Source organism: Chiloscyllium plagiosum, chromosome 4 (assembly GCF_004010195.1).
Source record: "Chiloscyllium plagiosum isolate BGI_BamShark_2017 chromosome 4, ASM401019v2, whole genome shotgun sequence".
NCBI classification, from domain to species: Eukaryota; Metazoa; Chordata; class Chondrichthyes; order Orectolobiformes; family Hemiscylliidae; genus Chiloscyllium; species Chiloscyllium plagiosum.
In genome coordinates, this window is record NC_057713.1 from 131,656,038 (window position 1) to 131,670,044 (window position 14,007).

Consider the following 14,007-nt stretch of genomic DNA (forward strand, 5'->3'; position numbering starts at 1 on the left):
CCACAGACTGTCTCTAGTTATTTACATAATGACTGTCTTCAGCTTTTGGGAGCCTATGCCAACATATTTCAGTTGAACCGGCTTTGATTCCCCCCTCTCAGCAGTATGGAGCCATGATTCAGGTGTCATTGAAACCCAGCTTAACTTTTCCACGGTATTCAGTTATTTCAATACTGTTGATCTGGATTATTACATCATGATGGACCATAAATTGAGGATTAAAGGACTGGACTTCATTTCAAAGGCTTGTTCCAAAACTTAACCATAGCACTTAGGCTGAAATGGCACTTACTAAGTACAAACCTATTGAATTCAGTTGAACTATTCCACAATTAGAGAGTGTGCTTCAATTGCTACTTGCAGCAAGCAAAGGCATTGTACTAGGTAACATTTTCACAAGTTTTTAATTTCTTTACCCAAATAGAGATCAGAGACTATCGGCAAAAAAGGGCCTGTTCCAGTCAACTGTAGTGGTTCCTAGACCAGATAGGAAATATTATTAGATTAGATTACTTACAGTGTGGAAACAGGCCCTTCGGCCCAAAGTCCACACCGACACGCCGAAGCGCAACCCACCCATACCCCTACATTTACCCCTTACCTAACACTACGGGCAATTTAGCATTGCCAATTCACCTGACCTGCACATCTTTGGACTGTGGGAGGAAACTGGAGCACCCGGAGGAAACCCACGCAGACACGGGGAGAATGTGCAAACTCCACACAGTCAGTCGCCTGAGGCAGGAATTGAACCTGGGTCTCTGGCGCTGTGAGGCAGCAGTGCTAACCGCTGTGCCACCGTGCCGCCCACCATTATCTGGTCCAAATGACTAGTTTTCAAAACCACTCGATGGATTATTTGTGTTTATAAGTCCAAATAAAGGAGTGTGAGTCACATATTTTGTGGAGAATTCTAGTTGTTGATCATAGAGTTGTCAGAGTAACTTCCTTTGAAGTAAATGAGCAAATGCATCTTGCCGGCTCCAGTGTTCATGAAATCATGTTTTGCAAGACACTGCACAGCCCTATTGTATTTGTTCTCAACAGATTATTGCGAATAATCAAGTAGATTTCTGGCAGAAGCAGGTGGACATTGTTGATCAAGTAGGAAAATTATTCAGTTTTGCTGAAAAGGCCTTCAATAAGTAATTTAGGGTGGCTATGGAGGAAAGGACACTTTTTTTTGCCCAGCATTTAGATGGGATTAATGGAGTTTTGTGCTGTGTGTTATGGTTCCTCTTTAAGATGAAGGCAAGGTCAAATTTACAATACACCAAAAAGTTCCAATCAAACAATCTTATTGAAACTTAAAGATCTCACAGATTTGGGCCTCTCTCCAAAAGCAGTGCAGTGCAGAGCTCTGACATGATTTTCTGATTGTGATTGCTTAAAGGGAGGATGCGTTTTGTTTTGATTTATGACACATTTAGAAACTGCAGACCTCTGTGCCCTATTCTGATTCTTGAATTTGATCCTGAATAACTTGATATTGAATGGCTCAAATTCTTGGATTTTAGTAATCTTAAAAAGCTTTCCCTCTAAAGTGATTTTTGTTAAGCAAAGTGATTAAGGATTATAAGCCAAAGGCAGATCTATGAAATTAGGCCACTGATCAGCCATGACTCATTGAATAATGGAATAGGTTCAAGGGGCTGTTCCTGTGTTTGTAAGTAGGACTTTGTTTTTGCTCAACAAGTGTTATTGATAGTTGATCCAGCTTACACTGTTTCATTTGTAGGCAATTTATTTGCCTAATATTATTTCCGATCTTCACTTAGATCAGAAAATTGCAAGGAAAAACTTTTTAGACACTACCATTAACTTTGTTTAAATTTGTTCATGGGGTTTGAACATCACTGGTGAGGCAGAATTTATTGCCCATTCCAAATTACCCTCACGTAACAGGTGATGAGTTGATTGTTTTGGACTGTTGCAGTTCATGTGACAGTGAAAAAATGATATGGTTCCAAGTCTGATGATATGTAGCTTGAGCAAGATCTTGCAGGTGATATATACTTCTGTATCTTTTCAAGTTATTCATGTTGATATTCGAGTAGCTGATCTCTCTCTCTAGAAGGTGGCAAATTTGTTGAGTGTTGTTGGTGCAGTGTTCATTCAGGTAAACAAGAAGGTATTTCATTGCATTTCTGACTTGTAGACATGGAGCAGGCTTTGGGCAGTCAGTAGGGGAGTTAGTTGCCACAGAATCCCCAATCTCTGACTCACTCCTGTATCCACAGTGTTTACATGCTAGTCCATTTCCCATCAATAGATTCAAGGATGTTGATAGTGGGGGCACTAAGTGATAGTAATGCCACTGGATGTCAAGAGGTGATTAGATTTCCCTTGCTGGAGATGATCATTACCTGGCATTTGATTGGTAAAACTCTTGCTTGTCATTTATGAGGCAGGGGTATGAATGTAGTCCAGGTTATAATCAACGAGGTAAAAACAATGACTGCAGATGCTGGAAACCTGATTCTGGATCAGTGGTGCTGGAAGAGCACGCTGAGGAAATGACCTGGGAGTTGCAGTGGGAGAGAGACTCCCTGAGATTCTTGTAGAGAGAGGAGGAAAACTTCTTCAAGGCAGGCATCCTTGCAAGAGGATTCGCAGTAGGGTTAAAATCAACGAGGTAAAAACAATGACTGCAGATGCTGGAAACCAGTTATGCTGTGTGTAAGCATGAATTACTACAGTATCTGAGGAGTTGTGAATGGCACTGAATGCTGAAAATGGTGCATCCATCAGTGAGCATTGCTACTTCTGACGTTGTGATTGAGGCAAGTTCATTATTAAGGCAGTCGAAGGTGGTTGTCCCTGACACCCTCTTCTGAATTAACTTGATGTAAGTTCCTTCAACTGATTAAAGAGTCTTGTGACACAGTGGTGTGGCCCTACCTCTGAGCCAGGAGGCCTGGTTTCAAGTCCCACCTGCTCCAGAATAACATGGTTGACCAAGTTGGATGAAAACATATCCAAGGCTACTCTGAGGAATTCCTGCTGCAATGACCTGGGGCTGAGGTGCTAGGTCTTCAACAATGAGAAACATCTGTCTTTGCACTTGCTATGAATCTTACCCAAGGGATTTTATTTTCCCCTGATTCTCATTAACTTCTATTGTGTTAGAGCTCACTTATGCTACACTCAGTCAGATGCTGCCTTGATATCAAGGATAGTCACTTTCATCTTCGCTCCAGAATTCAGATTTTTCTTTCCTTACTTGGATCAAGGTTACAATGAGATCAGGAGTCCTGGTGGGATCCACACTGAGTGTGGTGAGCATTATTTCTTTTTGGTGTTACTTGAAAACACTGTCAATGACACTTTTTATCATATTGCTGATAATTGAGAGTAAACGGATAGGACAGTAATTAGACAAATAAGCTACCTTTTGTGGAAATCTCAAATCTGAGTAATTTTCCATTTTCACTTTATCCAGTAGGTGTCTGCAGCGGAACTGCCTGACTTTCAGGACTAAATCTGAGTTGTCAGGACTGTTTCGAATGCCTTCAGTCCTTCCTTGATATCTGCTAGTGGAGAATTGTACCGTTTATTTTAGTGCATATAGGTATTGGATGAAGAGAATTCTTCAGAAAGTTATAGCTCAGTCTGAATGAGCTGGCGTTCAATGTTTGGACCAACCTGGTTTTCTTGAGGCAGCCACATAAAGAGTTAATGTCCTTTTTCTCAGACACAATGTGTTGTTCTGAATATTTGGAACAGCAAGTGATTTGCTACAGGCTGCTATGAAGATAGAAATCTTCAAAATCACTGTTATAAACTCTCACTGCATTTTTTTTTACACATGCAGGATTGAAGATGCGGAGAATTAATTTCAATATTGTTTTCATTTTGTTTGAAATACAAGCTGTGCATACAAAATTCATTCTGCATTTCGGACTGCATTACTTCTTTACATAACCAGATATAACTTTCCTATTTTCCTATTATTTTTGGTTTTCAATGCTCTGTTATTTTCAAGATCCTAATCCTGCTTTCCTGGGCTAAAAGTCTAAGGTGATTATTAAAACATTAGGAGAATAAAACTTAACAGCTCAGTTGGACAGTTTCTTGAAGAGCAAGTACTCAATCTTTTCTCGAGGTTGATGGACTGCATCCTATCATATATGGAAGCTGAACTTAAAGATTAAAAAAAATCTATCCTGAAGGTATGATCTTTTATTATTTTATCTGAAATATTTTTTACAATATTAACATCAAAAAACTTTACATCAATGATAATTCAATCATGAAAATGCATGTGGCAATGGAAAGAGCATTGCTTGATGTTTGGAATATATTCTGGAATCAATGGAGTTTTTAAAAAAATTATCATGGTAATGCAAAAAAAATTCATAAATTCCAAAAATCTAAACCACCAATAAGTTCCATGTGGTATGCTTCACATGTTCTTGAAATAATGTGTTTTATCATCTTTAGCTGTAATTGGAGAGTTGTGCCTGTGGAGAAAATCTGGTTCTTTCCCTCACTTAATGCCACAATATATTAATTCATTGTGAAAGCTACAATGCTTGTGAATTTGTCTGAGAAGACTCAAGAACTTTGTGTCTCCACTAATCCTGCCCCAAAACACGGTGCTGTAAGAGAGAAAATGAGGAACTCGGCACATTCTGCTCCATCACGTTTCATTCATTAGTTGTATTGAATAGCAAATTGTAGGAAGTGTATGTCTGAATTCCAATTATGTGCTTCCAAAATGCAAAGTTATATGCTGATAAAACTGCTGGCAAATTTGTTACCATTTCCCAATCTTAGAGGAGATCAGATTTTGAATTTGGGGATCCAGAAATCTCTTGAACCACAGTTCAAGTTCAAATTACTGTTTTCTGCCTTTGACTCGTGACCAATGTAGTTTTTACCTCACTAAAGAGGTAGGTAGTGGTAGGTTTTGGGATCATGCCTCGGTGACTTCTGTTAGAAGTGAATAAAATATAATAGTTCAACTGAAAACCTTGAGGGAAAATTAAAAGTCTAATCCAATAATTTGAATGGTAATCCGAGGTGATGTTTCTTTCTTTCTTGCACCACAACAATGACTGTTGTGTTGATTTCCCAATTTGTGTTTTTGTAAAATTGTTGAATACGAGACTTTTTATAAATGTTGAGGATGCTGCTCAACTTGACTTGGTCCATAAATTCTCTTGTTGCTCATATTGCTAAGACCTTATAATGGAAGTATTTGTTTATCAGTCTTGCATTTCTCATGTGAAGCAGCTTAGTTAACTCAGTTGGCTGATCAGCTAGAGTGAGGTCAACATCATGGGTCCAATTCCTGTACCAAATGAGATTACCATGAACTTCATTTCTTCTCAACCTCTCCTCTTGTCTGAGGCATGGTGACCCTGGGGTGAAACCACCAGCAGTTTATCTCTTGCTAATGAGAGAACAGCCCTATGGTCCAGAGGGACTATGCTTTTACTTCTCATTTAAAAATCACACAACACCAGGTTGTAATCCAACAGGTTTATTTGGAAGCACTAGCTTTCGGAGCACTGCTCCTTCACGTGTTTGTGGAGTTTTTGAGCAAAATAAAATGTAATTCTGCAAGTACAAATTCATCCCACAAACTTGTGTGTGCATGCACATGTGAGTGTATATGTACGGGGGCACGCATATAGTGTTCAGGACAACACCATACAACACTGTCACAGTAAACACAGCAAGAAGTGTCAGTGTCAACACTCATACCACCGTTACATGTGGGGACACCTCCCAACATGTATATGGCAGGTACTCCATGTGACTCTGCCAACGTTGTCTGTCTCATACGCTGCAGGCAAGGATGCCCTGAGGCGTGGTACATTGGCGAGACCGAGCAGAGGGTACTGCAATGGATGAACAGACAACGCATAACAGTCACAGACAGGAATGTTCCCTCCCAGTCTGAGAACATTTCAGTAGTCCAGTACATTTGACCTCGGACTTCCGGGTGACCGTCTTCCAAGGCGGACATCAGGGCAGGCAACAACGCAAAGTGGCTGAGCAGAGGCTGATAGCCAAGTTCCATACCCATGGGGATGGCCTCAACGGGGCCCTTGGGTTAATGTCACACTATAGGTGACCCCACTGCACTATGCACACACTCCTACAGACCCATACACTCTCGCAGACCTCTCATATACGCAGGTGCACTCTCATATGTTCACACGTACGCTCCAAGACGCACACACTCATGCACACCCTCTCATAGACTTATACCCCTTTACATTCACAGACATACATACATTCTCTCATAGATGCTCATACCCCCACCACCACCACCCCATGCGCACACACTCATATAAGTTTGTGGGGTGAATTTGTCCTTGCAGAATTACATTTCATTTTGCTCAAAACTGCATGAATCCATGTAAGATTCTGTAAATTCCTTTTTTAGATTAGGATCAGTCTGAACATTGGGGCATAGACAACCTTACACAGGGCACCTGATACCTTTGATGCATTGTCTGGGCCAACATGGCACCTATTGTTAAAGTTCACTTGAGAATGTAATTTTAAAAAAAGTTCTGGGATTTACATATGAAAGAACTGAAACCAACATGTTCATTCTAAAAGATGAGACACTTAACAAACAATCCAGGTCATAAATGATCTGTTCGAAATTTTACTCCCTGCAAAAGTTTGCACATTTCAGTAGGCATGCTTCAGTCTGATGTGTTGAAGAGGCACCTTTACTGTGTGTCCCATTCATACAGGTTCCAGATTACGTACAAGATCTGACTCTGACTCCATATGTGCTGTGTGAAACTGTCCTAAAGATCTAAGATGCAGCACTAAGTAGAATGATTGGTGACCATTTGCCTGAACTCTTCATCTGATCCTGAGTGAAATTGTGACACAAGATGAGTGAAAATACAGTCAATATCTTATCGGAAGAGGAGGAATATACTGAATTAGATTTTCTCCAAAGGCACTTTATATGCATTATACAGTTTGGTTTAGCAAATCAAGGTAACAGAAAGTGTATTCTGTGTATCATAATGGGTACTGATGTCACAATATTATAATCCTTAAGACATATGCAAATAAAATTTAAATACTATTAAATATTCATAGCATAAAATCATCCTCAACTCCATTTTTTTATTTGAGAAAAAGTTGAGGCATGTTTTACCCATGCTGTTTTCTTTTCGTCCTGGCTGGCTGATTTTTTTTCTGAACATTTTATATTTTGTCGTTATACAAGGTTTTGCAAAAGGGAATGCAGGCAGAAGTGATGGGGAGGGTCTTGAATTTGAGGATAATGTACATGAAATTGTACAGAACATTCTACAAGAGTTGGTGACCACTGTTGTTGGAGGTAGTGTATTCATTTTCATCTCTTCATTTAGTTTCATGATTTTTCTGTGCATGTGTTAATCTTCATGACATTTTTTGCTTTTCCTTGATTTTCTTTGATTCTTTGGTCTCATGAAAATTTTTCCCCTTATTGCCAGAGTGAGCTTTAATTTGGTTAGTAAAGGTACAATGTTAATAGCTTGTCATCGATTCTTTTAGGTTTTTTTTTGCAGTTGACTATGCAATTTACAACTCTAGTCACAAACAAATTGGCAGCAGATTGTACGTAGATATTATATTATCAGTAAAGTTCGATTGATACAATAATGTAACACTGCACCCAGAAAATGACATCTGTAAGCAAATTAAAAATTCAGGGCAGCAAAAGAATTACGGTGCAGAACTATCAGGTAATTTATGTAATGCAAAATTATTTGTTAGTTTTGGAAGTTGCTGTGATGTAATAAGGCTAAAGGGCAAGTTACAAAGCAAACAGGATATCCAGTTTCAAAACGAGTTTTTCCGCCATAAAAGACATGCTGTATCATATTTATTTACCAGTTTGCAGAGTTAACTGAATCTTATGTGTCTTGGATGAGTTAAATAATGATACGTTATATATTGAAATTATTACATATGCAAGCTCAATATCTTGAAGCTTGATTTTTAATATTGGTTTTAGAGATTTTTCTTCCACAGCACAGGTAATGCAATATTTGTTTATCTCTTACTTTCCAAGGTGCCAGTGAGAAAATCTAGATGAATAAATAGGTCAAATTTAGAACAATGTGATTTCTTCAGTGACTCAAGATGCATACTGTGGGCTAGTCCAACATTTATTGTCCACTCCTAATTGCTGTGGAAAAGGAGATGGCTAACAATTTCAGGTACACTCATAGTGCTGCCAGAAAGACTGTTCCAGGACATTGACCCAGCAACAGTAAAGGAATGGTGTTATGGTTCTAAATCAGAATGATGTGTGGCTTGGAAGGGGAGTTTGAAGGAGCTGATATTCCTTTGCAGTTACTCCCTAAGTCCTTCCAAGGTCATGGAAGCAGGACCTGGAGTAGGCCATTTGTGGGTCTCTGGTCTGTCCCTTTATTCAAGCAATCAAGGCCAATCAGTGATATAAAGCTGTCCATTGCCTCAAGCACCTTAATGCTTTCAGTTAACAAAATCATATCAGATTTAAACTTGCGTTGATCAAATATCTATTGCCATTTGTTGTAAAATTCTAAATTTTTTTTATGGAATGTGGATGTTCCTGGCAAGGCCAGCCTTCACTGCCCATCCCAAATTGCTCTTGATCTGAATGCTTATTTGACCATTTCAGAAAGCATTTAAAAGTCGACCACATAATTGTGGATTGGGCATCATTAGTTCGCCAGACTAGGTAAAGATGGCAATTTTGTTGCCTGACAGATATTAGTGAACCAGGTTCATTTTTACAAAAAAAGACAATGGTTTCATAGTCACCACTAGAACAAGACTCACTTTCGATACCAGACTTTTCCAATTCAATGTAAGTTCCAGCAGCTGTCTTAGTAGAATTTGAACCTGCGTCCTTAAAGCATTAGCCCAACTCTCTTGATTTGAAGTTCAGTAACATTACTGCTGCACCACTGCCTCCTCATTTTCTGTGAAGAAGTGCTTCTTATTTTGACTCCTAAACGATCTGGCTCTAGATTTTAGATTATGCCCCAGTCCCTCAGAATCAATGGAGATAATTTATTTTCCTCTAACCTGTCAACTGTCCTTAATATCTTGAAATTTGCTATGATATTGCTCTGTAAACATCTAAATTCCCAGGATTACAATCCTGATTTATAGAGTCATAGAGATTTGTACAACCCTTGCTCATAATTTAACTCTAAAAGTCCAGGCGCCATTCTGGTAGATCTATGCTATGTTCCTCTCAGACTAGTATACCTATCCTAAGGTGTTATGCCCAGAACTGATCTCCAGTTATGGTCTAGCGAAGGCTTTAGATATCGGAGTCATAATATTTACCCGACTGTGAGCAAGTCTGTGTCAACCAAGATTTGTACTCATGAGGGATCAGCCTTCTCTGTTCTATCTACTATGCCCTTAATGCCAACTATTTATGAGACTGAATCTGTCTACCTCAGAAAGTAATGAAGGTGGAGTCATAGAATGATTTTAACAGCTTTAGATAGTTTCATGTTCAGCAAGGGAACCAAAGGCTACCGAGGATAGATGAGAATGTGTCCAGTCAACCTGTCCTTAGTTATACACTATCATGCTTTGCTGAAAATAAATGTTCGGCAACTGGTCTACAATTCCCCAGTACAGAAACCTGAACACAAACAGTTTCTACCCTACTGTTGTTAGAATACTGAATGGAGCTCTCAAACTGTTAGCATTCGCCTGTACCTGTGTTTTGGTTATTGCCTCAGTTTACCTATTATTTACTTATCTATGCTATTTAACTCTGTGATCTGCTTGTATTGCTTGCAAGACAAAGCTTTTCACTGTGTCTCAGTACACATGACAATAAATTCAATTCAATTCAGTTCACCCTCTCCCTTTCCTAATTGAGGACGTTGCAAACTTCTAATTTAACTGAATGATTCCCAAATGGACAGAACTTTAGATGCTTTTCATTCGGGCATCTGTAGTGATCTCACCTCTTCACACTGTTCTGGGACTCATCTGGTCCTCTGGATTTGCCACTCCTCAGTACCATTTCATTTTTCGCTACAATTGATTTGCTGACACTAATTTTGGTTAATTATTTTCCTTGATTCAGTAATTACTTTCTTAGCATGTTCAGCAGAGTGACCTCTTACTGCACTGTATTTTCTGATGTAAAATGATTATTTAATACCATGTTTTTATTTCCAATTGTTTCCTTCGGGATGTACGTTATTCCTGATTTCCTTCATTTTTCTAATGTAATTATAAAAAAAGCTTTTGAGTTGATTTTGAGCTTCCTTGTAGGTTTCTATTTCATGCTTTGTTTTTGTAGCACTTACTGTTTTGCCAATCTTTTGCTGTTCTTTGTTACTTTCTTAGTTGCTAGAATCTGCATTTTTGTTTGTTTTATGTATTTTCTTAGACTTTTATGTTGTCTCCATAATTGTTTTTGTGGCATTAGAACTACTATCCCTTCAACTATACATGGTTTAAAATGAGCTTGAATTTTTTTGAACATCTCCCACTAATCTTCTGTTTGTTTACCCATTGATAGATTGCCTACAGTAAATTTGACCAATCTGTCACATTACATTGAAAGCAGTCTTTACTAAATCTTAGTAATACTTCATGCTAGACCTTTTCAAACATTGTATTGAAATTAATCACATTATAGGTAATGAGGTAATAAATGTTCATGCATCATTTGGCTGTGAACTAAATCTGATTCATAATTGGGGAGGTGTGGTCTAGTGGTATTATCACTAGACTATTAATCCAAAAACTCAGCTAATGTTCTGGAGATCTGGGTTCGAATCACAGGGGAATTTTGACTGAATAAAACAAAAATCTGGAATTAAGAATTTATTGATGCCCATGAAATCTGTCTGGAAAAAAACTCATCTGGCTCACTAATGTCCTTCAGAGAAGGAAACCTGCCATTCTCACCTAGTCTGGCTTACATGTGACTCCAGACCCCCACTAGTATGGTTGACTCTGAGCTGTTCTCTGAAATGGCCTAGCAAGCCATTGAAGGGCAGTCAGGAAGAGGAAATAACTGCTGGCCAGCCAAACGATGCTCGCATCCCACAAGTGAAATTTTTAAAAATCATCACCAAATCATATTCAGTGCTTCTTTAAACACGTTGCAGAAAATTATCCGAAACACACCAAATAAATTCCCTATGTTTTGCTTGCCTCAAATAAATCAAAGTTAAATTTTACTATTGAAATTGCCTTTCTTTGCTATATGTCTGTTTACTATCCGCATTTATACAAAAACTCTTAGGGGCTTATCAACAGCTTGCACAACATGCTTTTTCTATTTGTTAATTTTTACATATACATTCTACATTGTTTCCTCATCAGCAGAGGACATCATAAGTTATTGCATTATTAGTCAGCAAGTTTACGCCTCCCATTTTGCCATATTGCCCATCTTTCCTGTAGATCTCATCGTCTGATATACTTAGTTTTCAGTTGTGACTGTCTTGTAACCATGTGTCCATGTGTGGCTGCTGTGATGTCAGTTTTGCAGGTCACTCAGTTTATTTGATGCATTCATTCATTTGTGTGAAAAGCACTTATTTGAGTTGTGCACCCTAACACGTTATTCTGGTTTAATGTTTTACTTCAGTGTTTGTTATTTTTTCTCTGTTTAATCGTTTTAAATTATGGTTCTCCTTTTATTACTTGAGCCTAATGCATGATTTGTAACTACTGATCTACTCTCTGCTACTTTGTTTTCAGGCTGTTAATATTACTGTCATTTCACCTAAGCTCCGTTCTCCACTTAGTATTCCAAAGTCTTTGTGATAGTCATGTTTATCATTGCTGCTCAAAACCTGCTCCCAGCCTTGTTCAGGTGATGCCAGTTCTAATGCTGTTCTAATACTGACTGTTCTGAGTCTGTGTCCCATGAAATGGAATGCCTCTTTCCCACAGTAATTCATGAGGTTAAGTAATAGCCCAAAGATTATATTGTAGTATGTACTCAAATAACGGTCAGTGGTGAGTAAAAATTGATCACTGACTTGTACCCAAAAAGTCATGCATTTTTAATAAATGTTATGCATAGGTTAATCCCTGATTTTTATCCAAAACACCTATACTCCTCATATTTGCTACCCTTTGGCCACAGAAGTCACTCAATGGTGCAAGCTTACTTCATATAAAATCATTGAACAGTGTATCATGGAAGGTGACTGTTCAGTTCCTCATGTCAGTGCACCTAACTTTGACTCTATTTGCACTACATTTGGGGGTCAGGTCAGCAAGAACAGCTTTAAATTTGGGAACTCTGTTTTAGTGAGGCCATGGTAGAGATTGGATTTCAACCTCAAATTTTACTCATGCAAAGAAATCAGGGAGAAGGATTGTTCTTCACATAAAGAAATGAGCATAGATCAAGAGGAAATCATGAGTGGTCTGGCAGGCTTGAAACTCACTAAATCTCCAGCACTGGATGAAATGTATCCCAGACTGTTGAGTGAGGATTAGGAGGAAATAGCAGGAGCACTGGCAATAGTCTTCAATTCCTCTTGGCCACAGCAGAGGTACTAGAGGGCTGGAAGACTGCCAAGGCAGTACAACTATTCAGGAAGGGAGAAAGGGATAAGTCAGGTAATTACAGGTCAGTCAGTCTAACCTCAGTGGTGTGGAAACTAATGGAAGCAATTCTGTGAGACAGATTAATCTGCACTTGGAGAGGCAGGAATTAAACAAGAATAGTCAGCATGATTTTTTAAGGAGAGGTCATTCTAACCAACTTGATTGAATTTTTCAAAGAGATAACCAGTGTGTACATTTGACGTAGTCTCCTTGGACTTCAGCAAGGCTTTCGATAAGGTCCAGCATAGGAAATGGATAACAAAAGTAAGATCCCCTGGGATCTTAAGGACCTTTGGTTAATTGGGTCCAGAATAAACGGAGTGGCAGGAAACTGAGGGTGATGATCAAGGGTTATTTTTGTGACTGGAAGCCGGTGTCCAATGTGGTTCCACAGAGATCAATGTTTGCGGCCCTTCTTGTTTGTGCTTTATATAACAATTTAGACTTGAATGTAGCAGGGTTAATCAGTAAATTCACAGATTATAGGAAAATTTGTGTGGTGTTAAGTAGTGAGAAAGATCTAAACCAGCTGATCAGATGAGCTGATCAGTGTCAAATTATAATTGTTTATCTCAAGAGGGTTGGAATGTAAAATCAGCAATGTACTTCTGAGACTTTATTAGGCCCCATTTAAAATACTGTGTACAATTTTGAGTCCCACACCTCTGGAAGGACATATTGGCACCAGAGTGTGTCCAGCAGAGATTCACACGAATGATCCCTAGAATGGGAGGCCTAACATACGATGAATGGCTGAGGATCCTGGGATTGTATTCATTAGAGTTCAGCAGGTTGAGGGGAAATATAATAGAAACTTATAAGGTAATGCATGGCTTAGAAAGGGTGGACGCTGAGAAGTTGTTTCCGTTGGGCGGGGAGATGAGGACCTTTTGGCCCAGCCGTAGAATTAGGGGATGAGTTTAGAACGGAAATGAGGAGACACTTCTTCAGCCAGAGAGTGGTGGGCCTGTGGAATTCATGTCCACGGAGCGCAGTGGAGGCCGGGATGTTAAATGTCTTCAAGGCAGAGATTGATAAATTCTTGATATCGAAAGGATTAAGGGCTATAGGGAGAGTGGGGGTAATTGGAGTTGAAATGCCCACCAGCCATGATTAAATGGCAGAGTGGATTCGATGAGCTGAATGGCCTTACTTCCACCCTTATCTCTTATGGTCTTAAATGACATTCAATCAGATAAATGTGAGGTGATGGACTTTGGTAGGACAGACAAAGCAAGAGAACACGTGGTGAGTAGTACGATCTTGGTTTGCATGTCCACCAGTTTCTTAACAGATAGATGAAGTGGTTAAGAACACATCTGGTATACTTGCCTCCATTAGCTGAGGAATAGAGTTTATGAGCAGGGAGGTTATGCTGGATCTGCTTAGCTTGTCAGGGCTCAGCGAGAGCATTGTGTGCAGTTCTAGAATCCAAATTAC

The 14,007-nt window shown here is 39.0% G+C and overlaps 1 protein-coding gene across 3 annotated transcripts in view; it reads left to right on the forward strand.

The window, feature by feature from the left end:
• The window catches only part of arfgef1 (ADP-ribosylation factor guanine nucleotide-exchange factor 1 (brefeldin A-inhibited)), a 203,045-nt gene that overhangs the window by 80,746 nt on the left and 108,292 nt on the right, over positions 1 to 14,007 (forward strand). For 2 of the 3 annotated variants that reach the window (XM_043689239.1, XM_043689241.1), the window contains exon 7: positions 7,211 to 7,324. The exons of the other annotated variant lie outside the window; for it this stretch is intronic. In XM_043689239.1, coding sequence (XP_043545174.1) covers positions 7,211 to 7,324 — 114 coding nt within the window. The remainder of the gene's footprint in view (positions 1 to 7,210; positions 7,325 to 14,007) is intronic. 3 annotated transcript variants of the gene reach the window in all.